The sequence below is a fragment of the Prunus persica genome, chromosome G6, assembly GCF_000346465.2.
Source record: "Prunus persica cultivar Lovell chromosome G6, Prunus_persica_NCBIv2, whole genome shotgun sequence".
NCBI classification, from domain to species: domain Eukaryota; kingdom Viridiplantae; phylum Streptophyta; class Magnoliopsida; order Rosales; family Rosaceae; genus Prunus; species Prunus persica.
Window position 1 is genome coordinate 14,745,120 of NC_034014.1, and position 26,141 is coordinate 14,771,260.

A 26,141-nucleotide genomic window follows, 5' to 3' on the forward strand; every position below is an offset into this window, starting at 1 on the left:
TTTTAAGTTTTGTAATAGGCATAACTGCTCTCTTTTTAACATTTATTCTGGCCAGAACTATCAGTTTTGTACTGTGAAAAATTGTGAAGTCATCACCAGTCTGAGGTAAGAAAAGAACTTACTTGGGAGATATTCCTCACCCAAATTCTCGATTGCTTGTTTAGAATCAGTAACTTGGAGGGCAAGTTATCTATTTTTTAGAAGTCTGCTAAGGTATTAATCGCTAGCTGTGGCACATTCATACACAAAAGAAAGTTGATTTTTTAACCACAAATGGTTCTTAAGTTAATGGGGAACTTTACCCTACAATCACAGTGCTTTGCCATGGAAAGAGACAAAGCAGCTCTCCAGGAAGGACATGAATAAGAGGCATGTTAGGCATTCATCCCATGACAGTACCAGGAGTAGTCGTTCTAGGTCCAGTTCCAGAAGGATGAACTAGATACAGGATGCTGTACTCCGACAAAAGGTAGCAGCACAAAGGAGCCAAATACTCTAAACAACATGACAGCCATGATGCAGTGGCAAGTCAACAGGCAGTTCAGGAAGGATCGTGAGGTTGCTATTGCGAGAATTCCAAACCTAGATATTGTGGTCCAGCAGCTAGAACTCCCTTTTGGACCTCCATCAGGATTGGCATGGCCATGCCAAGAGAATCCTCTCATTGCATAGATAGCTAGAATGCCAGGACAGGGAGAAATCCAGGCTGGACAAAAGGGAAGAGCCTTTCGAGTCCAAGAACAGGAAGCTCCAATTCCTCCAGCAGGCCCTGCACCAGTTCAGGCCCCCCAGAACCAGCCAGAACCTCCACCTATTCCACGACCAGAGGTCCCACGTGATCAGCCAGTAGCACTTCTGCCTAAGCAACCAACCGTGTTTCCCTACATACCTAGAAGGATGGACCTCAATCCATTTCCTTCGCTGGTAAGAGGCAAGAGAGGCAGAGGGGGATCAACCTTTTTGCCAACAATGACAGGAACAAGTTGGGGGCGAACTGGAGAAATCATCCAGATCTCGAAGAGGAGGAGGAACATAGAGAGGAAATCATGCCCAGACCATACAGAATGGAACAGAGGGGTGAGCACAATCAGCCAGAACTAGGTCGAAACCTATATCCTGTTAACGTTTTGAATGACATGGGAGCACTACAGAGAATGATCAGAGAAATGATAAAGCCTGAGGCCAGAAGAGGAGAAAGGCCCACCTACAGGAAGCTATATCCAGCTTATATTGATCAGATGCCTCTATCCCCAGGTTTTAAGGTACCAAATTTCACTTTGTTCAACGTTGAAGACACCCATGCGTCATCAATTGAACATATAGGCAGATTCTCTGTCCAGTGCATAGCCATAGAGAATAATCCTCTACTAAAGCTCAGGCTTTTTGGAAATTCCATCTCTGGACAAGCCTTTACCTGGTACACTAACTTACCAGCCAATTCTATTCAAACAGGGGAACAGATGGAAAAGCAGTAAAAAACATTCTCTCAAAGAAAGCGTCACATAGAAGAAAGGAGTCTCTCCAAGGGAGATGTCAAATGCAAAATGTTAAATTTGAATTTGACGGTTTATGTGACAATTTGACACTTCGGAAAAAATTTAACTCCCTCAAAAATGTCAAATATCATATTATTTTATTGTATTTTTAAAAGCAAATGGAGCCCATATTGACAGGACCTGACCCAAATTCCACTTTGGAATCTGAGCTGAACCTTGTGCGTGTTCGACACCTGGCAGGTGCTGGGCACTCTTGACCAAAATACCCTTCTAAGTTTCCTAATTCTTTTTCTTCAAGTTTGACTTCGGACGAAAATTGGGCAGTCTCCCATGTAATTCATTCGTTTCCCAAAATTTTCACCTATACAACAAGCAAATTTAAATATCCCCATTTATTCAGCATGTACAGAAATGAAATTCATACAACCAAACATGTCACATACCAAAGTCCAAAGATACTGACATGATAACATACATGACAGGTTAAGCAGAAAATGAGGTGTACAAATAAGCTGGGCTGATATATACACCACAGCCGCCACTTAATGCAAATAATATCATATTAGGCTCACAAGTGAGAATGATAATAAAGAATTTATAAACTTCCTCAAATTTTGAACTTCTCAATTAATCACTAACAACGTCAACAAGATTTCGAGCATAAAAGAAAGACCTTAGTTACTAATATATATTTTGAAATAATAAACATATAAATTTCAGAATCTCATTGGCGTGAAACAAACTTTGCGACCTTATCATGACATCAGGTCTCTTTAAATAAGATAAATCGTTCTGCCAACTGAAATTGATCCCAACCTTTAAAACAACATAAGTACGTTAACAAATTTCAAAATAACTTAACTGAACAGCTTTTCAATCACTTGGTCTTGCGGCTGCACCTAGTATGAATTAGAGGAAGTTCAGTGAGTAGCCTCATATAACTTAACTAAACAGCTTTTCAATCACTTTCCTTTGAAACTCACATAAGGCTCATTATATAAATAAATATATATATATATATCAACAACTTAACTGGAATATATATATTTTCCTCTTTTACCTGTAAAACAAACTCATTGCTTAAGAAAATAATGGTGAACTGTATAAAATCCTTAAAATTTAGGAAATTCTCCATCCTTGTCTCTTAATTATAAAATAGGTATTAACTTTTACTCCAAAAATACCAAGATAATATTATTAATACTTGTTAAACATCTTATACCCAAATACTCTTCCCCCTAGGTGTACCCCCATTTATATTCCGTTAATTCCTCTAATATGCCATCAATTCCGATGAGATTCCGTCAATTCCATGATTTTCTATTTAATTCCCACAATATACCATCAATTCCGATAATATTCCGTCAATTTCAAGTATCCTGTCAGTTCCATCCTCGCAGGCCTTAGAAACACAAAGTTAACCAAGCCACATTCCTCGCAGGCCTCGGAAACACAAAGTTAACCAAGCCGCATTCCAAGGCCCGCAGGCCTCGGAGACACATAGTCAACCCGAGCCGAAATCCTTGCATCACACGGTTCAGGCGTCCTCGAAACTCGTGCGGCATTATCAAAAACAACAAAATAGTTTGAAGGCAACTGGGGGGGGGGGGGGGGGTACTCCTGTGGTGAGTTTGAAAACCATATCCAAAACTTATCACAAACTTTTCTTTATTCCACAAATCCATTTTTCAAATCTTTTCTCAACCTTACAAAAATCAGTTCTCAACTACCTATGAATTTACACCATATACTGTTGAGAACTAGAGTCCATAATTCATCATTTCTGAACCACTGAGTGTATATATTAGGGTTATATTTTCATCATCTGGATAGAAAATATAACTATTTGCACATAGGCTTGGTGCAAGTAACTGTGAAACCACTTACCAGAACAGGATTTCCCAGTTCAATCTTGCTATGTGTAAGAGATGGAAGACATAGAAAGTTCACAGATTCTTTGTTAAGAATAGTCAAGTCAACCTTAGGGGAAGGCCCGATACATTTTAACTATTTTTCAAACTTTTCTGTTGCACTTTCTGATATAAATGTCTTAAAAGCCTTAACATTGAATATTCAAACTCAGGGTTATGATATGGACCCAGGATCCCAAAATCTAGCAATTATTTACAGGGTTTCATATAAGGTTATGAACACTGCCTGTCCCAAAGCTAAAGACTTAGACAGTAAAGGTGAAACTACCTTGTTCCAAATCAACCTTGAAAAGTCAAACGTGGCAGTCCGAAAAATGATAAAGTGGAGTGATATAACTCTACCAGAAAAATGGATTTTGGATGAAGTAGCCCCAAATAAGCCCCTTGAAAATCAGGAGCCAACAGGATCTCGCAATTCACTGATGGAGAGGTAGAAATACAATTCTCCAGTGCTAGAAGAACTAGAATTGATTTGGCACCCTCTAGATCTAACCGTATCAGAGCCTAAAGTCCCAAGAAGAGTTGTTAGTTTGAAGGTTTTCTGTCAAGTTTCCTTTACTCACTAGTCATCGAGTTGTCTAGCTGTCGGATAGGCTCGTTGGATGTTGCCAGAAAGGCGTAAGGTGTTGAACAGACTTAGGCAGGGACTTGCAACCTTGAATTAGGAGGAGAACAGAAGGAAAGCATAAAACCCAGACTATTAAAATGGCAAGCCTTAGGAGAATCTTGTCTACCCATTCTTTTGGAGATGCAGGCGCTAGTAGCAGTTCTAGCCATAGAACCCTAAGGGTGAAAAACTCTCAAGAAATAACCATGCGAGACGTAGAAAAGGAGTTATGCAACTGGGATATACCCAGAGTACCCCTCACTGATATCTACTATAAAGGATCTTTCAAATTTAGATCTGATTATGCAATAAAAACTATTGAAAAAACTATATCTTTCATTGATAAAAATCATACTTTCCAGCTATTTACTCAACGTCAAATCGACCAGCATCTATATATTTATAGACATGTAATTAGATATTTAGTAAATTTTATTAATCATGCCGAAATCCAATTAACAAATCATTCCATTTCAATACTATAATAATAATCTTAATAGTAATAGATAAATAAATAATAACTAAATAATTAAATAACTATTATCCCTAGAGATTTTGTCACCTCCAATAATGCATATAAATCCATAGTAGATTGCATGGTAATTTAATCAATGAAAAGTATTAACCTTTAAAGAAAATCCATTATCGAATCACTTCCCAATCTAAACTCATTAAGCAAGAAATTTCATACTAAAAGAACCACGTATTCTTAATAACAAATGTCCATTGATTTACTAATAATCATAACACAGCCCAAGGCTCACATTCACAACCCACCAATTTGATATTCCAAGCTCGCCCATTCCATAATTTCAGTTATCAATATAATATCCAGGAATTTTCATAAAACACTATAAAAAAATTTTCTAATCTCAACATAATCAAAATAACTTGCCTACCGATCAAGACTCGTTCACAGGGTCATTTTAGTACTTCTCGAAAGGTAAAACTACCTCGAAAGACTCACGATCATCCGAGGGGTTAGATTGCCCAAACTTGGTCAATTGGGCTTGTGGGGCCCACGACCTCCGATTCCCGATCCAAAAGTTCCTATAGGTTCAACCAGATTTAGGATACACGTACCGCAAGTTTGGTTCGAATCGAACTGTTGGATCACTTGCGATGGCACTATTGGATGGTTATCGCTTAACACAAACTTTAAGTAATTGAATCGGAACATCCGGGCCTCTGATTCACAATCCGCGAATTTCTAACCGATCCTAGGAATACATAAACCAACATATATTAAAATAAAATCGATCCAACTGTCCAAACATGTCAAACCCGGAAATGCCTAATATGCGATATCCTATCGACGATCAAACGATATCCAAATTCATATCTGAGCATACCATCGTGCTTGGGATGACATGAGGATGATTTAAGGACTCAAGGACAGCCCAAAAAGTGGCCCACGCTCCTACAGCGAGTGGGTGTCCAAAGCGATTTCGGCAATCGAAAAATCTCCAAACCACCGGTCAAGACTTATATATACATAATCACCACATAGAGTGGAGCAACTTTTGTTCTTGGACCTACCCCAAAAAGTCAACGGAAGTGGTCAGAATCAGAGACTGAAAACTGGCAGATTTTCAATCACTTATTTAACCCCCTAAATGCAGAAATTTCTCCTATCCAACACAACCAGCAACTAGAACGCCTCGAGAGGTTGAGAAAGCATACCTGGATAGACGAAAATGGTGGCCAAAAGTGGGAGAAAGAGCGGCTGGAATTTTTTTGAAAAATCCGGCCAAATTTCTTGATTTTCCTGCGGTATTTGCGGCGGCTCGTGGCGGCAAAGGACTGGGGCTGGAAGAGGAAGAGGCTATAGTCCTTTTGGGACCAGAATCGCCCCAGGTGGCGGCCAGTGATGGCTGTGGTGACTGTTGGAGCCATCAGCTAGAGAGAAAAAAATGAGGGGGAGGGGGGTCTGCTCGTGGGAGGAGAGAGAGAGAGAGAGAGAGAGAGAGAGAAATTCTGGTTTTAAAAATCTGTTTCAAAAAATTACTACTTTGCCCTTACTTGAATTTTGATCGTATCTCTCGTTACAACTTGATGTATTCTACACAACGGTACAACTGAAATCCCCAAATTCCTTTCTGAATTAGAAGTCAACTTTAAACCATTAACATATTCCGGGGTAAAATTATCTTTTAATTGAATAAATTAATAATTAAATATTAATTTCAGTTTGGGTTATTACACATATGATGCATAACGTTTTTAAAGAGAGTAAATGATAGTGGGGTACATGACTAAAAAAATATTTGACATCAAACTTTTTGATATGTTATTTTTTATATATCTCTTTGAGCCTTCAAATCCATGTAGGATTTGACTACTCGGTTGGAGCAACTTTAAGCTTCAATATTTTTCCGTTTCATGTCTATATGCAATTTGACATATCAATTGGAGATGCTTTCATGAAATGGGCCCCCAACTAAGGGATTGGATCGGTAGAGGGCTCTTCCATTAACCAAACAAAATTTTTCGGTATATATGTCAATTTCTCTTTCATTAACTAAATAATAGGACATTTAACCGTCCGGGTTAATCTAATATTCGGTTTGAGTTGGTTCGGTAGGTCGTTATTAAAAAAAAAAACTAAATATGTAATAAAAATACAATTTATCCAAATTATCCATGTAAAAGATAAAAATCCGATAGTCTAATTCATGCAAAGTAAATAACTTAGTTTTAAAGTTACAAACAAACAGGAAAAATACATAATAAATTAACAAATAATGTTACAAAAACAACATGAATTAAAATTTAAGGCTTCAAAGAGCCAAAAATTTCAATAAAGAGGCCTAGTGATCTTCAGTCCAAGTGTACTGCAGTCAAAGAAAAACAAAATCATCAATAATCTTAAAGTAGATGGGTATGTTATTTGAGATAAAAGAAAGTTATAAGTCAATGTACCATTCAAGATGTACTTATAGATGTACTAGCAGCCACTTGCTCTTTGATTTGAGAACTAAAATTCAATTCTATATCATTAAACAAATTTAGGTTTCATGTATGTTGTGTTCTAGTATTTTGCAGTCTACAAAAGTAAAGCATCCAAGAGGCATCAAGTAGAAGCTGAACATAGCAACGAAGGCTGAATGTCACTAGAGTCATTCTATAGTGAGGATCTTATTTATGGCCCTTAGGTGAGGTCATATGTGAGCCCCTGAAAAATTTCAGAATACTATTACCCTCACTATATTAATTGCACGGTCATATTTAAGGTATGTGGGCATTTTCTGCAATTAAATATTGTTATTATATTAGAGAATAAATTATTTTCGATAAATTTGAAGTGAGAATTTTGGTGTTTTGACTTCATAGAAAAATAGTAGAGGTTGATAAGAGCTTGTGGTATTTTTCAGAGAATTTGTTGGAAGTCGGAAGTATTTTTGGTGAATTTTCGAAGTTGGAAAATAGGAAAAATAAAATAAGATTGACACATGGTGCTTTCCTATTGATTGGAACACATCACACAGCCACTTGGCAGTGCGTGATTGGTTGGACAGCTATGAAGACTTTAGACTTAAATTAGGTGTCAGAACCTATAATACTATTTTGTGAGTTTGTTTAATCTAGATTGTTTATCTATTCTAGGATTAGATCACAACCGTGGATCAAATCAAAGACTTCTGATTTGATCTGGGCTATTAGATAAGTAATTGGGAATGCATCTAGATCACCCATGTTTGGGCTACCATGCACCTCCCACACTTGATCGAAACCACATCTTTTAATCTAGACCTTTGATTTAAATATTCTAACTAATCCGAACCGTTGAAGAATTCTATAAATACTCCTTTCCTCCTCCCATTTTCTTCACACAAAAACTCTCCAAAACCTTCCTCCCTCTCTTCCGTTCCTTCTCCTCCACCATAACCACCACATTTCTGGGAGTTACTATTCATCCTGGATACTATTCACCCTTCTAGGCCACTATTCATACCTGCTGATCACTTGTCACTAGTCGTCTAAAATCACTATTCACTCCAAAATCGATCCTCGTGGTCACTATTCATAGTTTTGTGCAACTTTCATCCCGGGGGTACTATTCATCACAGTATTTTACCGAGGTAATTTATTTCCCTTACCTTGTCTTTTAGTCATTTTTAATTTCATATTCCTTTTCATAAACTGTTATTCTACCGAATTTAAAATTGGTAAATTCAATTAATTCAATTTTCTTAAATTAGGAAAATTTTCAAGTTATTCTTAAAATTGGACCCATTGCCGTCACTCTGCTCATTTGAATTTTAATCAAACATAATAATCTTATGGACATATATTCACCGTTTTCTTTGGCTGTTATTACTGAACCCGATTATACCTATTTCCTCTAGTCCAGATGTATGAATAATAAATGACTATTTGGACTTTAACCTTACTGTACCTTAAACTGATCGTTTTTGGACCAGGGATGGAACATCAAGGATTGTTGGGACATTTTTTTTAACATTTAAGAGCATATATGGACCATATTGCGATTACTGGAGACTTCAAGGACTTATTGATAATTATTGAATAGTTTGAGGATTGAATTATAATTTGGACAAAGTTGAAGCAGCAAAGTGCAATTAAAAATAGGTTTAAGGGCCAAATTAAAAATAAAGGAAAGTACAAAGATGAAAGTGAAATTATGGACAAGTATGAGGACCAAGGTGCAATTAAAGATAAATACTAGGACTAAAATACAAATAAGGATTTTTGGTAACATGTTTGAACGTTGGACTAGGAATTAGTTGCCCAGGCAAGGACAGTTGAGCTCAAAGGCGTAAGAGGCAAGTTAGACATAAGTTTTGGATTCCAGGTAGGGGGACTCATTCCCGAACTTGTATTTTCGTGTAAATATGACATAGTAAATATTGTCATATGCAAAAGCTACATTGTTTTTGGATGCCATGTTTGTGTGGTTTTTATGAATTCTTGGCTTTGGATATTTCCAAAGTTTTGGAGGGTATACGCCTGCGAGCATTATCCTTGATGACTTGAGGGTGAAAGGGGCACAACAACTTCCCTAGGTTTCGATCCCCTAACCTCTGGAGGGGCTACATAGATCGACTTTTCCAATACCCTAAACGTGAGGTCTAGTTGAAGTAGTGTAGCCAATAAATAAACACTCTCACTACCATACCAGGTGAGTTGGTTATATTTTTATTGCTGGTAGGGGTTGTTGGCCTATAAGGATTAGTCATTAGACAAACATATACAGGAACTCCGAAAGATGTTTCTGAAAGTTGTGTGAACATGCCAACTGTTTTGGATCCTATACTTATATGGAAATGGTTTTATGTAGATCATATCCTTGGGTTGATATCTTGTCACGACTTCCCAACTTGTCAACATCTTGATTATGATCCACATCAACTTCAACATGTTGTGAGTTCTATTCTTTAAAGTTGATTGTGTTTCTCCTTCCTTTGTATAATGAATTCTGGATGAGTTGGTTTTTATTTTAAATTATGGTTTGTAAAATAACTTTGGAAGTTATTAATATTATTCCATAACCTCTAGGGTTGGTTTTTCTTTCAAATTTTGTATAATGATCTAATAAAAGGACTTAACATATTTTGGGAATTATGGGAATATAACCCTTGAGATTTAGGTGTTATATTTTCGAGATCCTCAAAACATCCTAAAAGAGACGTAGACCAACGTCCAAAGCGTTTTAAGTAAGTGGTGAGTAAACATTCAAGCATCCTAAGGGATATGCCTAACCAAGAGGCCAACAGGTCTATACAAGAGACAGCTCACACAGTTGCCCAACCAAAAGGCCAATAGGTCCACTCAAGAGACAACTCACGCAGTTGCCCAATCAAGAGGCCAGATAAGTCATATAGTTGCCCAGCCAAGAGCGCCAGTAGGGACAAAGAAACGGTCAGCAGACCTAAAACTCAACAAAGAACAAGCAATTAATAGATCGAGAAGTTCAATTATATTAGTGAGCAGCTGACATGCCCAAGTTCAGTAGATCAGATGAAATGGTCGACCTAGACCAATACTTAAAGCTACAAAGCTACAAAGAAGAAATAGTCTTCATCTACGTTGAGACTTCAGCAGGAGGCTCCCTCTTGTTGATGTCTTTGATCAGTTCATAATTGTATATCAATTTTGAACCATTCTAGCTTATGATTTGGTTATGTTTTTTAGTTAAACTTGTGCTTTTAATATGTTTTGTGTTTATCATTTAGTTATTTGAGCTTTAGATAGCAATGGTGGCTTTGGATAAGACTAGATGCAAAATGGTGCAAAAATGTGCAGACTGAGTTAGTAATTCGTTTTGGCCTTAACATCTTCATATGACCTTGGATTGGCCTAAATGACATGTGGTTGGAAAGATGACATTCTAAACTTCAAGATGGATGACCCAATGTCATTAGTTGCTTAATGGAAGCCCAAGTCGTGAGCCCATGAAGTTTCTAGTCATACTGACCTAAGGATGAGCTGGTTGTTGCTTGGTCATGATGAGCTATGCATGAGCTAGTGTTTCTAGTGGGATTTGTTGGTGAAGTGCAACAACCAAATCAATTCAGAATTCTATTACATTAGTGTGCTAGGTGAGATTGGTAAAGTGAGTGTTGTTGGTGGAGGCATAAATCAATTTAGAATTCTCCTTTCATTCTCCCTATAAATACCACTTCCATTCCACACCATAAATCAACCACATCTTGGGATTCACACTCACACAACTCATCCATCCTTCATTCCATCATCCACACTCCCATCATTCCTCAAACACATTCATAAATCACCCTCAAACACTCCCACAACCCCAAACACTCAGCAATCAACTCAAAGCTCTAAATAGCTCCAAATTGCCAAAACTGTCCCAGCAAGCCTTTCTTCCATTTCCTTACGAATTTCCTCTTTCTTAGTCATCACCACTCACCCAAACTTATCCCAAATCACCTCCTTAACCTTCATACATCCTTCTAGATGTGGGGAATCTCTTGGAGAAGCATTACACGTGGAGAAGCTCTTGGAGAAGCGTTGGACACCACAAGAACTTCATAAAAGGGTTTTCTACTCCTATTGTATTCGTTATGTTTTCTTAATTCTGTTCATGTTATTTTGATATTATGAGTAGCGAAATCCATATCTAGGGTTTCAATGTAACATAACATGAATATTCTAGGTTTATAAGTTTCAAGTTTTAAGTTTGATTCAAGATTCTGGTTCTTATTCATTACGCTTATCAGTTGATATGCTTGTTTGAATGTTTGATCACCATTTAAACTTGTATGTTAGCTATCTTGGCTGGAGTTAAGAGTAGACACCATATGTTTTAATTCGAATTGAACTATGAATAAGAAGAGTATGTATGGACATTCGACAACAAGGATTAGATACATGCTTGGTTGTTTAAAATGTTCTCCTATGCTTAATGGATTTCTAATGCTTAATTTAGGTTCGACAACAAGGATCTAATTAGGGAATTAGGAATACATGGTTTAAACCAGACACCATGGCTAGATTATACATTAGAGAGAAACAATCTTTGAATTTGAATTAGACTTGTCACTTGATTCCTTATAACCTATAATTGGATTGTTATGGTGAATCGAATTGCCTAGTCTTCAAATATGTTTCCTAACCCTTAAGACCACTCTTTGTTACACTTGTTTACTTGCTTTGGTTTGCAATTTCATTTTGTTCATTTGTTTTCACAATCACAAGCACTCTCACTTGAAATTCCAATTTGATTTTGCTTCATTTGTTTTCAAACTCAATCTCACTTTAAAATCTGTTTTAGGCTTAAATTCTTTTTTCTAGAATTGGGTAATCTAAGTACATAATTAATCTGAACTTCTCAGTCCTCATGGGTACGACGTCGTACTTGTCATGCTATACTACTAATTGGCCCGTAAAATTGCGAGTTAACATAACTATAGTCCTCTTCAGCTCCAGTCTCATTAGCTGCATTTCTCTTTGACTCCTGTCTCATCGACTGCCTGTTCATTAGCTTCGGCTACCTGCTCATCAGCCTTGGCTACCTGATCATCAGCTTTGACTATCTGCTCCACAACACTAGCCTTTGCCTTATCAATTGCGCCCTTCTTTGCTTCATCCTCCTCGATTGTAGGCTCATCAGCCACTATCTCACTAGCTATCTGGTCCTTGGCCATATATGTGTTCATGAAAGTATCTTGCTCACCTCAAGCAGAATACTTATCCCGAAAAAAAACAACTCAACCTTTCCATCACTAAAAGGGAATATACTTTCTATTTCTAGAAATGCTAGTTAAGGACTCATCCTAGTCGAGACCATGATGTATCCATCTTTCAACATCTCTAGCTAGGAGCAGACCACCTTCCTGCTCTTATGGCTTGACTAACTTAGGCCATGACTGGCTCGAGATTAAACCTTTTATTGATCTTGTCAACTGCAAGCAAAAGACAAAAGTCAGTTGGTCACAAGAACTCATATATGATAAAACTTTGAATATGTGAGTAAAGGATATTAGCAGTTCGAGACATACTATAGCAAGACATTGTACTAGTCGGCCAGCTCAATAGCTACCCAGTCAAGCTGGTCTCAACATAGCATAATTGCCCGGCCAATCCCGCAGTTGGGCCCAACTCTAATAATGAGTCAAAAGCCTCCTTTAGTCAGGAGCCCAACTCACAAAAGGAGCTCAACCTTCAAAGGATGCCAAGATGCAGTTGGAAAGCTTGATAAATATTTATTATCTCCTCCATGCCTCATAAGCGCATGCATAAGCTGAGGGGCATTTACGGGAGCAAATATTTCGGTGACCAATGAACGGTGACACGTAGAAAAGAGAAATTCCCTTAGTCAAATAATTATCCCAATTAAATCTCATTTAATTAGGGAGATAATGATTTGATTTAAGATGGAAATATCTCCCTCAATCAAGGATGATATTTCCACTAAATCTCCTAGATTAATTCCAAGCTCCTATTTTTGATTAAGAATAATCCTAATTAAATAAAGATTATTTTTCAAACCCTAGCCTACAAGGAATCTATAAATACATGGGTACACAACACATATAAGGTAATTCTGAAACACTAGAGAACTTCTCTTTCTCCTCACGCCACTCTCTCTCTCTCCTTCACACGGCTTCGGCCACCTTCACACACAACTCCAGCTACCCAGATCTCTCAGTAAGAGAAGACCTTCATCATTTCCATTATTTTCGCATCTTTTTCAAGATCATTTTACTGACTTAGGCATCGGAGGGCCTTTGGCCAACACTTCCGGGTGTAGTCCGTTGACTCCGCTCAAAGGGTGGAAGAATCTCTCGTGAATATTCTCCTGTGAGAAATTTGCTCAAACAACAACCCCTACAAGTTAATGAAATTCCCAACCCCCACAAATTAGGGAAAGTCTCAAAATATATTAAGACATTGTAGTATTAAAAAACATACAAATTTCACAAATTTTGCCAAGAGTTCAAAACTATTTGAATTAGCTTAAATAGATAATTAGTGTCCAACATTAGCTGCAAAATACTACATGATTCATGTACTTGATAGGCCAATAATGCTTCAAAAGTATTTAAGGGTCGAAATCCTTACACTAAAATTCAAAATTAAACGCCATTTACAATGATATAATTATTATCATTTTGAGTCTTTCCTATACACACTTCATGACAATTGACTCAATGTAGATTTTGTCAAGACTTTGCTGTAGTTCCCTCTCTATCAAAACAAGTCCACTGCCAAACGTTAGTGTTTAATGGGCCTGAATGAATTGATAGAGAGAAACCTAGTAAAATCCATCAATTCCTTCAATGTATCAACAAAATTAGAAAACAATAGAATCTTGTAAAACCAAAGTAAATAATAGGAAGAATTGAAGAGCTCTCAACATCATATTACAAATGACATGAAATAAATATGCTTTAAACAAATATGGTGAGATACCAAATCGACAATAAGTAGTAACATATATTATTAAGGCCCTAAGTTCTATATGCAAATCAAAGTAATGTACTGCTGGAAAACTAAATCAATAAATTAGTAATATGTATATGCAATTTTGTCACCAGATACGTCAACAAAATAATATTAGGGACATTAAAGGAGAGAGAAATATTTTGAAAAGAAGCCAAAATGGACAAAAATGCCCTTATTATTTTTGGACTTCCAAAGGAATATTTTACATTTGTATGTATTTGATTTGAAAGTTGAGGAGTTTTTCTGTCTTTTTCCGAAAAAATTTGGCTTTTTCCAAAAATGAAAGTTTTTTTGTGGCTAAAACCTAAATTTACTGTAATATTATGCATGAGACACGCTGCCTTGATAACCCAATTCTCAAATCAAACAAATGGAAACACTTATCTGACAATGTCAATCATTCTCGTGACACCCCTCTCAAAGGTTCTTTTGGAATTTCGCCTCTTTCACTTTTCATTATTTGTCAGAGTCTAAGACTCTTAAGCTTCCACTAAAATTTTATAAAACATAGTAGCTACTGAAATGGAGTTTTAGTTATATGAATAATTTGAGTAGCACCCAAATCTACTCTTAAGATTGTTGGAAAAATTTGATGATGGATGCTACTTTTTCTGCACAACATCACATAAAATAATTATTAGTAAAATTATAATTTTCATTTACATAGTAAATTAAATAAAATTAATAAAAGTACTGTTAAATACTTATCTTTTGGGGAATAGAAGATCATTCTCCCTTCATACTTAAGTAGAATAATAGCTTTAGGTTGAGGCGTTTCATTCACTGTTTTTAAGAGTAAATTTCGCCCTTTGAAGACAATGTCTCGGTGTAGCAAGGTTACCCTGCAACCTATGACCCTCATAAGTGTACACTCGCAATATTTAGGTCGGATGAACAACTCGAATCTTTCCCTTGATAAAAGCTAAAAAAAAATTGGAACACAAAGATACACACACTCAAAGAATGTGGAGAGAGAAATGAAGAAAGGTTGCTCGAAACATGCTGCTCCAATATTGCTCCACATATCATCCAACTAGCCCTAAGGCTTTTTATAATTGGTTCCACTTAAAATCTGGAAACATAAAATAAATTTTGTATTTTAAAAGACTCACAAAAATTCCATCGGGAGGGCAAGGTAGGGAAGAAGATTGGGTTTCCAGCGTCTTTGGTGTTTTTTGGTTTTTAAATTTAATTTTAGAGGGCAAAAGTCCAGCAGCAAAAAAAAAAAAAAAAATTTAAAAATGACACATGACATTAAAAAGCACAACTAGGCTCTCTCTTCATTGAAAAGCAAAACAAATCACTCATTGACCGAAGAGAGAAACCGTGTGCTCACACACTACACGGTTTCCAACTTCTCTCTCCCTTTTCTAAGGCTGTTTGCTTTGCTTCTTCTTGGTTTCTTGGCTGATCGTGAGTTGTATTTATTTTTGGGCGAGTTTCTGGTTAGCTTGCTGGTCTTGTGGTTGTTGTCTTACCAATTCTCCGGCTTTATAAATTTTTTTTGTTCAGGTAACATTAAGCTAAAGCAGCTGCCTTGATTCGTCTCCATTTCCATAATTGCTTTGTTCAGGTAACATTAACATGAAGTATATGCAGTTTTTAGTTCACTGGTGTAGGCTTATTGAAGCCAACCCATTATTTGAAATGTCATTATATTTTTGTTTTAAGTGTTGTAATTGGTATTTTTGTTTCTTCTGAGCTGTGCTAATATGTGAATAACATAATTGCTTATATGTTGAATTCCTCTGTTTCTCTCTGCTGAATTGGAAGGACAGGGTAATGTTCTTTGTTAGATATTTAATATCTTTTGTTTGATAAAAAATCATCTATTTCCTTCTTTGTATTCATATTTGTTATTATTATCTATTGAGTTTTGTATTATTGCATAGTTGTTGATAAGAGTTCTGTTCTTATCAAACTAATGCATATTGATTCTACAAAGTCCGATATAAAATATACAACAACGGGCTCAGAAAGATAATCTGAGTCCAAATTGACATGTTTTGCTAAGATGATCCAAATTAACTTGTTCGACTCTCTAGATTTCCCTAGTTGTCCCAACTTCGTATTCTTAATCTGGTTTCTTAGATTTTTATTTACACCAAAAAAAGACCTCTTCAAATTTCAATTTTTTTTTCTTTTTTCAAGCCATTTATCATCATCTTTGTATCTATTCAGTTGAGTGTCTGCATTTTTGAATATTTAGCTAGCAAAGTTCTTGTTTCATTGAGTAGTGTTTGCTGCAGCAGCAGATTGCCAATGGCATTGAGCACCCAAAGAGCCTCTGCCTTTCTTTCTTCAGCTGCTCAGTTGGGTCCTCAACAGAACCACGATGTGTTTTTGAGTTTCAGGGGTGTAGACACTAGAAATAGCTTTGTATCCCATTTATACCACGAATTGCAGCACAGGGGAATTAAAACATTCAAGGATGATCCAAAGCTTGAAAGAGGGACAACCATTTCTTCAGAGCTCTTCAATGCAATTGAAGAATCAAGGCTTGCAATCATTGTTCTCTCGCCAAACTATGCTTCTTCTTCCTGGTGCTTGGATGAACTTACAAAGATTCTACAATGCATGAAATCCAAGGGCACAATTCTGCCAGTGTTTTATAATGTGGATCCGGCCGATGTAAGAACACAGAGGGGTAATTTTGGGTGCGCGTTCACTGAGTATGAGGAAAGGTTTAGGAAAGACATAGAAAAGGTGAAGCGATGGAGAGCTGCTTTAACAGAAGTGGCCAATTTATCTGGGTTAGATTCAAAGAATGAGTAAGCATGAGTGAACAACCTATGTCTTAACAAGGTTTGGATGTAACATTTACCTTGTTATGTTTATGGCTTATATTTTTTTACTTTTCTTCCTTGTATTGTAGGTGTGAAAGAAAGCTTATTGAAAAGATTGTTGAATGGGTGTGGAGGAAAGTGCATCACACATTGAAATTGTTAGATTCCACGGAGTTGGTGGGACTTAAGTTTGTGAGTAAACAAGTAGATTTGCTTCTAGCTCCTGATGCAGATGATGTTCGCTTTATAGGGATATGGGGGATGGGGGGCATTGGCAAGACAACCATTGCCAAGCTAGTTCATGATAGCGTTGGTATTCATTTTGAAGTTAGCTGCTTTCTTGCTAATATTAGAGAGGTTTCTGAACGGGGTAATCTTGTTGATCTACAAAGAAAGCTCCTTTTTCCGATCTTGAAGCAACAAATTACTCATGTTTGGGATGAACAGTCAGGAACCTATTTCATTAAGAATTGCTTATGCAATAAAAAGGTTCTTCTCATTCTTGATGATGTGAATGATTCATGCCAACTAGAAAAATTGGTTGGAGAAAAGGATTGGTTTGGGAAGGGGAGTATAATCATCATTACAACTAGAGATGAACGTTTGCTAGTCAAGCATGATATACATATATCATATAAGGTAGAGGCATTAGGTGATGATGATGCTCTTGAGCTCTTCAGTCAGAATGCCTTCAAAAAAAAAATTCCAGACGAAGGTTTTTGGGAATTGTCTAAGAGTTTTGTAAACTATGCCAGAGGCCTTCCACTAGCTCTTAAACTTTTGGGATGCTTGGTGTATAAGAGAGATCAAGATGAATGGAAAAGTGAATTGGAGAAGCTACGGAAAAATCTTGAGCCAAAAGTTTTCGATTTGCTCAAACTAAGTTATGATGGACTAGATGAGATGAACAAGAATATATTTCTTGATGTTGCATTTTTCCATAAGGGGAAAGATAAGAAGCAAGTAATTGAAATACTAGACAGATGTGGCCTATGCGGTTGTATTGGGATAGATGCTCTTGTTCAGAAATCACTCTTAACTAATATTTCAGACAACATTGTTGGGATGCATGATTTGATACAAGAAATGGCATTTGAAATTGTTCATCGAGAGTGTCCTGAAGAGCCTGGTAGACGCAGTCGATTGTGCAATCATGATGATATCTCTCATGTATTCATAAACAATACGGTAAGAAATTATGTAGATGATACAACGTTTTAGAAGAAATATGATTTCTTTTAAGCACAATATTAGACTTAAATGTGGAATTAACTTTTCCTTTACTATTCCTAATTACAGGCAACAAACAAAATTCAAGGCATTGCCTTACGCATGGGGAGACTTGAAAAGGCAGATTGGAATTGTGAAGCCTTCTCCAGGATGTATAACCTGAAGTATCTTGAATTTTATAATGTGATCATTTCTTCAAGCCCGAGAAGACTTCCTAATTCCTTAAGAATTATCAAATGGAGTGGTTATCCTTCCAGATTTCTCCCACCAGGTTTTCAACCGAATTTCCTTATTTCACTTGAGATGCGTGACAACAAACTTGTTCGGCTATGGGATGGGAGAAAGGTAAGATTATTGACCATATTCCATTTTACTAATTAATTTTTAAATTTTAAAAAAATAAGTTTTAAGTTTTTTGGTAGCTGATTGTATATTCTGCCAATTTTTTTATTATTATTGATCAAACAGGACTTGCCCAACTTGAAAAAAATGGACCTTTGTTACTCCGAAAACTTGACCGCAACCCCAGATTTCACTGGCATTCCGAAACTTGAGCAGTTGAAATTTGAAAGATGTGAGAATTTAGTTGAGATTCATCCGTCAATTGCATTTCTCAAATGGCTTAAATATTTAAATCTGAATGGATGCAAAAATGTTAAGAGTCTTCCAAGGGAAGTAGAAATGGATTCTCTTGCATATTTCAGTCTTGAGAGTTGCTCAAAAGTGAAAACGATTCCAGAATTTTCTGGACAAATGAAGAATTTGTCATCACTTAATTTAAATGAGACGTCCATTGAGAAATTACCTTCATCGATTGGACGTTTGGTTGGCCTTACTTCTCTGAATATAAGGGATTGCAAAAATCTTTTGGGTCTTCCAAGTGCAATTTGTAATTTGAAGTCTCTTGAATGGCTCAATGCGAATGGATGCTCAAACATTGACAAACTCCCAGAAAGCTTGGGGGAGATGGAGTGTATAGAGTGGCTTTTTCTAGGTGGAACTGCTATAAGACAGGTGCCATGGTCCATTGTTCGTTTGAAAAACCTCAAATATCTAGATTTTGGTGGATGTGGATCACAGCTCAAATATCAAAGAAATGGTTTTGTGTTGGATTCGCTAGATGGTTTATTGTCTTTGACGAGATTGGATCTGAGTGATTGTGGTCTTTGTGAAGGGGATATTCCGGGTGATATTGGCTGCTTGTCCTCTTTAGTAGAATTAAAGCTTAGTGGAAACAATTTTGTTAGCCTTCCTGCGAGCATTAGATGTCTTTCTAAGCTTAGGTTATTTCGCGTGAACATGTGCCAAAGGCTTCAACAATTGCCCCATCTTCCATCAAATAGCACACTAGATATAAACACAGACAATTGCACTTCCTTAAAAATGCTATCAGGTCTGCTAAAGTGGAGCAGAAACGGAGAAATAGAAATGTATACTTTTACTTTGCGTTCTGCCAATTGTTTTGGATTGGTCAACAATGAAGGCTGTGATAGTTTAACACTTCGAATGCTACGGAGATTCCTTCAGGTTCTCTCTCTCTCTCTCTCTCTCTCTCTCTCTCTCTCTCTCTCTCTCTCTCTCTCAATAATGACTTACTAACCTATATGTGGTCACAGGGGTTTGTTGGCCAATTAAAAATTGTAATTCCTGGAAAGAAAATTCCAGAGTGGTTCAGTAATCAAAGTGTGGGTGACTCATTAACTGTGGAGCTACCTCCGGATTCATGTAGCACGTGGATAGGGATTGCTTTTTGTGCTGTGTTTAGAGAAAATCAGACAAATCCAGCTGATGACCTTTCTGAATTTCCTTGTTTTCGAATTGATTGTTCCGCAGGAGGAGAATTCCTTGCGCGTAGTGATACTTTTAAAAGAGGCAATGTTGTGTCAGATCACCTCTGGGTAATTTATGTATCCCGTGAAAAACTGAAGAGGAAATGTGGTCAGATAAAGGTTTTGTTAGAAACTTATTATAGCCAATATTCAGAATGGTCACCCAGAAAATATTGCTCGAGTGTGAAGAAGTGTGGTTTGCGTTTGGTGCTGGAGCAAGATGTGGAAGAACTCAACCAAATCATGATGGACAAATCCATCATCACCAGCACTACTACTTCTCCTTCCAATTCAGCAGATACACAAGGTCAACAGCGCGACGTCGATGATGGGGCAGATCCAAAGTGGTAGTCCTCACCAAAAATCTCTCTGTTGCAAAAACTATGCTCATTCCAGAGGAGCAGATCAAGATGAACTAAATGATGATTATGATGATGTTGGTGATGAAGCTAGACCCAGAAAAAGAAAGAATATTGATGTGATTGGGGCTAACCTATGATTATTCCTCGCTTTTGAAGCTAGAGGCGTCACATCTGCTGCATTTCAATGTGAGTTGCTTCTCTTGCTGATTCTACTTTTTATTGTTTTTGGATTTGATGTACTGTTGTTTGTTCCACTGCTTGTGCCTCATTCTACTGGCCTTATGTTGCTGTATTTTTTTTTTTTTTCTGTTCCTTGTTTTGTTTTAGGAGCAAATCTGAATTTTTTTATTTGGAAGGTAACCACTTTGATTTCCTACTTAGGCCTTACGTCCTCTTATTTTTCGCTATTGTTGAAAAGTTCAATAAAAACTGTTATTCTTAAAAGAGGAGCTAAATTTTTATTAACTTTGTTTAAAAAAAAAAGTCCTTAAATGTCTGCACATAAGACTTGAGATGCGAAAAACGCTCCCAGCACTCTATCAAATGTCTCACAATTGATAGTAGTAAGTTACCGCCATCTGTCTCCCAGCATTTCTCATTAGATTCATCTCTTATTATTGTTTGATTACAATTCATCACTTTGTTATAAGGATCTGTTTGGCCGCACCAGTTTTACAAGGTTCTTTTCTAATACATTGCATTTAATTGTGTGAGGCACCTTACTACTGCTAATGTTGGATGAGGGACTTCAAAGTCGATTCCACAATCTTCATCGGGTTGTTGGGGTTCATAAATATCTTCCTCGAATTCGCCTTGATTGTCAGCTTGTTCGTTAATGCGTGCACACAGATTTCTTGTTGCCTCCTTCGTTGGGCATTGGACAGCAAAGTGTCCAAAACCTTGGCATCTGTAACATCTTTGCGTTCCACCACCACGTGTACCAACTAGCACTCCTTTTCCTTTGGCAATTTTTACTAAATTAGTCATAGATGTTGGAGAATCAGTTTGATTGTCTACATTGGACGACTTTAAATACTTCTCTAATTCTTGTACCATCTGAAAAACCCTCTCTAAAGTATTCACGTTGTGAGGAATTAATTCTCTTCCAAGCTCTGGATGAAGTCCTGATCTAAACCGAGAAAGAGTCATCCGTCGATCTTTCCTTATGTCACATCGCAGCATGAATTCCTCGAATTTTGCAATATATTTAGCAACTTTGTCTTGACGAAGAGTTTGCCAATCGTCCAATAAACTCTATTGATAGGATAATGGTAGATATTTCTACTTCAGCCTTTCTTTCATGTCACCCCAATGGATGATTGGTTCTTCACCAGCTCTCTCTAGTTGTGTTTCAACATTTGTCCAAAACAATCCAGCTTGACCCACCAATTTTATCTTAGCAAATCTCACCCTTCAAGCTTTAGACATGTCATGCCACTCAAAATAGCGATCCATGGTAGCTAACCAGTCTGGAGTGCTTTAGGATTTAGTTCACCATCAAAATTAGGAGCGTCAATTTTCACTGATCTCATCACCCTTTCATCAAGGTCTTGCTCATAACCACGATGAAAATTGTCTCTCTGCGTCTTGATCATTCCTTCTATCATGACGTTGTCGATCATGATTCCTCTCTTCTCCATTCACACTTGCTTCATCATGTTGGTTAGCTGCTTCTAAGTCTGCAAGGCGACGTTCCATGAGTCTGGATCTAGTGTTCGAATCTGCCACTTACTTTGATAGGTTTTCCATCATCTGAACAAGACGTTTAAAGTCTGTCTTTGGCTCGTCTGTATTTCTAGGCATAGTTGGAGCCATCACTTGACACACGACATGAAGAACAAGAAACACTCGAAAATTTTGAACCCAAGGAAAACGAAAACCAGGTTCTGATGCCAAATTTGATGTAGGATATGGGTGAGTTTAGTATTTAGGTAGTTAGCAGAAGCGAAAACACTGGAAAACAGAAAATAGAACAAAAGGGATAGGTCTGGAATCACTCTTGGGGTTTGGCTTCATACCAAGTAGTCTCCAATCTCTAGAAAATAAACTTTTCTTTATATCTCAACAACTGAATTTTAAAGAACTACATAGGGGGTATTTATAGCAAACTAAAACCTAGAGACAATAAGATAAAAATCCCTTACTAGAACAGAAATCCTAATCCACCAAGGAACTAATTCAAATAAACTAGGAAACTTAAATCAAATCCTACTAAAATCTGGAAACTAAAATCCTAGTAAAATCATGTAAACTAGAGAATCTAAGAAACTAATAAATTAGGAAACTAACTAATGATGTCCGCATCAGAGTGGTGGCATTCAACATGTTTCAATTTGTTCTCTATTAGGTAGGAGAGAGGAGAACAAATCTCTTGCTACATTTTGTTTGTTTTTTCCATTGAAAAATACAAATAAGCAGGATGTCTGTTGCAATTCACATTTTGCTGTGTTGTAAATCTTGTGTTGTTATTCCAATCACTCATAAATAAAACATATTGTAATTTTTTTAATAGATTGTGTTTGTTAGTTTGTATGCTTGTATCTTATTGGCAAATTGGATTAATTTTTGTCCATTCAATTGTTAGATTGGTTCATGCTTTATTGATTATTTTTACCAAATGCAGTTTATGGAACGATACTTTAAGAGAAAGTTCTCATCAACTACTTCTAGTTTGGATAATGTGGGTAGTTCGAGTTCGAGAGATGTGGGTATTTCAAGAGATGTGGTAGGTAATCCGAAAGAGAGTGAGTTGCAAGATGTCTCAGCTAATCTTCCTACAGACCTTGGACTTCGTCCTCAAATGTTGGATTATGATCCTAACATTCGAGTCGAACTTAGATGAGCATATCTACAAAAGGGTCCATATTAACCTAAGAATCACACATTTTCACAAACTGATCTTTCAGAGTATGATCAACGCTTTAATGTCAAGTAGTTTAATAAGTTTGACTAGTTTGGAGTACAATATTAGTAAAGATACTGCATTTTGCCTTTATTGTTATCTCTTCAATTCAATTTCAAAATTGGTCAAGGGTGTAGTGACGTCTTCACAGAAATGTGTTTTAGAAAGTAGAAGAAAAAAGATAAAATTAGGCAACATGTTGGAGGTATTGGTAATGTTCATAATCAATCTAGACAATATTGTGTTGATCTTATGAATTAGAAGCAACACATCCAAATAGTTTTGATAAAGCAATCAGACCAAACTCGTATTGATTATCGTATTTGCTTGATAGTTTCTCTTGATTGCGTGAGATTTTTGTTGAAGCAAGAGTCTTCCTTTTTGTGGCCGTGATGACACTTCAAACAATAGGGGGAATTATGTAGAACTCTTGCAATTTCTTGCTGATCATAATGAGAAAGTTAAGGTCATTGTGTTGGAAAATGCTCGAGGAAATCTGAAGCTAATAACTCCAACAATTCAAAAAATTCTTGTGAATTCTTGTGCAACTGAAACTATTTGGAACATCATTAAGGATATGGATGATGCCTTCTTCTCTTTATAAGTGGATGAATCGTGTGGTGTATTAGTAAAATAAAATAAAATGGTGACGGTGTTTCGTTATGTGGACAAAAGAGATGTAATTGAAAGGTTTGTGGGTATTTAACATGTTTGCGACACTAAATCAAACTCACTAAAGGAAGTTATTGACATATTGTTTTCAATAGAAGAATTGAGCGTTTCCATGCTAAGAGGACAATGATATGATGGAGCTAATAATATGAATGGTTAGTTCAATGGTCTTAAAACATAGATTTTGAGAGAAAATCTTTGTGCCGATTGTTTTGTACATTAATGAATATAATTGTTTCGCACATCTTGTGGCCGTGGCAAAGGGAAATGTTGATGTTGTCACTTTCTTCACATCTTGCAATAGCTTGGTTAATATTGTTGGAATATCGTGTAGACGACATGACATGCTTAGAGATCAACTACAAAAAGATATAATGGAAACTCTTGAAAATGATAATCTTCCAACAGTGCGAGGCTTAAATCAAGAAACTTGTCTCAAGCGTGCCGGTAATACACGTTGGAACTCATATTATGGTACATTACTTAGTATCATTTCCATGTTAAACTCTATAGTGAAAGTGCTTTAATTGATTATTGAGGACGACTCCACTGATAATATAGGTGAAACAAATAGTCATTGAGAGAAATACAATATTTTGATTTTGTATTTCACCTTTTTTTTATGAGATCTTTATTGAGAGCCATAAATGATTTGTCACAAGCATTACAAAGAAAAGACCAAGATATTGAGAATGTAATGTCTTTAGTTAAATATTGCAAGGACGAACCACAAAACATGAGAGATAATGGATTTGAAGCCTTGTTTGATCAAGTATCTTTCTTTTGTGGCAAACATGATATAGAGGTTTCAAACATGGATGATGCATATGTAGTTCCATAGAGATCACATTGTAGAGCTCCTAGAATAACACAAATTCATCATTATCGTGTGGACATCTTTATTTAAATAATTAAGTGGCAACTTATGAAATCAAATCATCGCTTCAATGAGGTAAATACTGAGTTGCTTCTTTGTTTGACATGTTTAAGTTTGAATGATTCATTCATAGCTTTTGACAAACAAAAACTACTTCGTTTTGTTGAATTTTATCCTTAAGAATTTACTTCCTAAGACCTCTTGGCACTTGAAGATCAACTTGGGATTTATATTCATCATATGCATATGAGGAGCGATTTTTCTCAATTGAAAAGGATCGATGGCCTTGCAAGAAATTGGTGAAGTAATGGTTGCATAGAACATTTAGTTATGTCTATTTGCTTCTGACATTAGCCTTAACTTTACAGGTTGCAACTGCTCAAATGGAGAGAGAGCATTTTCTGTTATGAATGTTGTGAAGGGTCCATTTCGCAACTGAATGAGAGATCAATAGTTGAGTGATAGCTTACTTGTTTATATTGAGAAAGATGTGTTTGCTTGTATTGATAATGATACAATAATGCAACGTTTTCAGAATATGAGAAGTTGTTGTGGACAATTGTAATGTGGTGTTTCAATTAATTATGAATTATGAATTATTATTTCATTTTTATGGGTTTATTTTTTTATAGAATTTTTTTACCCATTTAGATTGACCCCTATAAGGAAAATTCCTGGATCTGTCCATGTTCGTATCCACCGATATTTCAGTACGTCTTTCACTAGAGTAATTGTCCCTATAACCACCATCGCCCCCACCGATGTAACCATCAGTTCAGCCTTGATCTCCATAACCAGACTAAGAGAAAGATGAGGATTTGTCTTAGTCTCTGTCCTGGTTGAAGAGGTGGCGACGGTGCTGCTATTGGTTGGCCATGTTGAGGGGTATTTTGAAAAAAATGCGAGGATGAAGGAAGATTATGAGGTAAGGGGGTTGTGTTGGTGTGCATGGTGATGAGGTGGCTTATATAAGCGTTGCGTTGGGTATCCCAAACTCTCTTTCTGGCTTTAATTTGTGGCTCTTCTCTATCACAAGCTCGTACCTAAAATCATTGGCGGATCCAATGAAGAACTACTGCGGGCACTTGTCCACACTTACAAAAAAGTTCCAGCCATATAATCCTACCTAAACTCACATTTTTTAATTTTTTTTAGGTCATTCTTAAGTTGAGCCCTGATATTGCCCAACCACTACAAACACTTTAAGCCCAAAATTTATATTAAAAAAGAAAAATTCTATATTATAAAAAAAGAATAGAGATCTCACTAAGTCCACTCATTCTGTAATTTTGTGGAGAACTCAGCCACAAAGTTCACTTTAAGCCTAATATTTTTTGTTTGGCTATATATTGATTAAATTTTTTTTTCTAAGCCTCCAGATGAACGAAAGTCTTAATCCACCACTGCGTAAAATATCCACCTAAAGTGGGCTCTCTTGCTTTTGACACATGCATGGCTACCTATCCATGCCTTGGTGGACGGTCTGGATTCGTTTGGATCTCTCTCTCTCCCGAAG

General features: G+C 36.6%; 1 protein-coding gene across 14 annotated transcripts; it reads left to right on the forward strand.

Annotated features, from left to right (window-relative positions):
• Positions 7,839 to 25,246, forward strand: LOC18775398 (TMV resistance protein N). 14 transcript variants are annotated; one of them, XR_002272055.1, is made up of 9 exons: positions 7,840 to 8,116; positions 8,459 to 9,419; positions 15,480 to 15,540; positions 16,217 to 16,738; positions 16,843 to 17,941; positions 18,053 to 18,328; positions 18,452 to 19,510; positions 19,600 to 20,360; positions 24,994 to 25,246. XR_002272055.1 is itself a non-coding variant. In XM_020566111.1 (9 exons), the coding sequence occupies exons 5-9, from the start codon at positions 16,230 to 16,232 to the stop codon at positions 20,161 to 20,163; spliced, it is 3,507 nt and encodes a 1,168-aa protein (XP_020421700.1). In that variant the 5' UTR covers positions 7,840 to 8,116; positions 8,459 to 8,850; positions 9,337 to 9,419; positions 15,480 to 15,540; positions 16,217 to 16,229; the 3' UTR covers positions 20,164 to 20,550. The 14 variants fall into 14 exon arrangements, 11 of the variants coding, with proteins under 11 accessions (XP_020421701.1, XP_020421703.1, XP_020421700.1 ...); XR_002272054.1 differs by lacking the exon at positions 24,994 to 25,246 and adding an exon at positions 22,798 to 23,398; XR_002272056.1 differs by lacking the exon at positions 24,994 to 25,246 and adding an exon at positions 20,502 to 22,791.

Bases quoted from the DNA above. Each gene is read 5' to 3' on its own strand.
- LOC18775398 (XM_020566112.1), top strand. From the start codon at position 16,230: ATGGCATTGAGCACCCAAAGAGCCTCTGCCTTTCTTTCTTCAGCTGCT. The intron at 16,739-16,842 runs GTAAGCATGAGT...CTTGTATTGTAG, and splicing joins GGGTTAGATTCAAAGAATGA to GTGTGAAAGAAAGCTTATTG. The intron at 17,942-18,052 runs GTAAGAAATTAT...TCCTAATTACAG, and splicing joins ATGTATTCATAAACAATACG to GCAACAAACAAAATTCAAGG.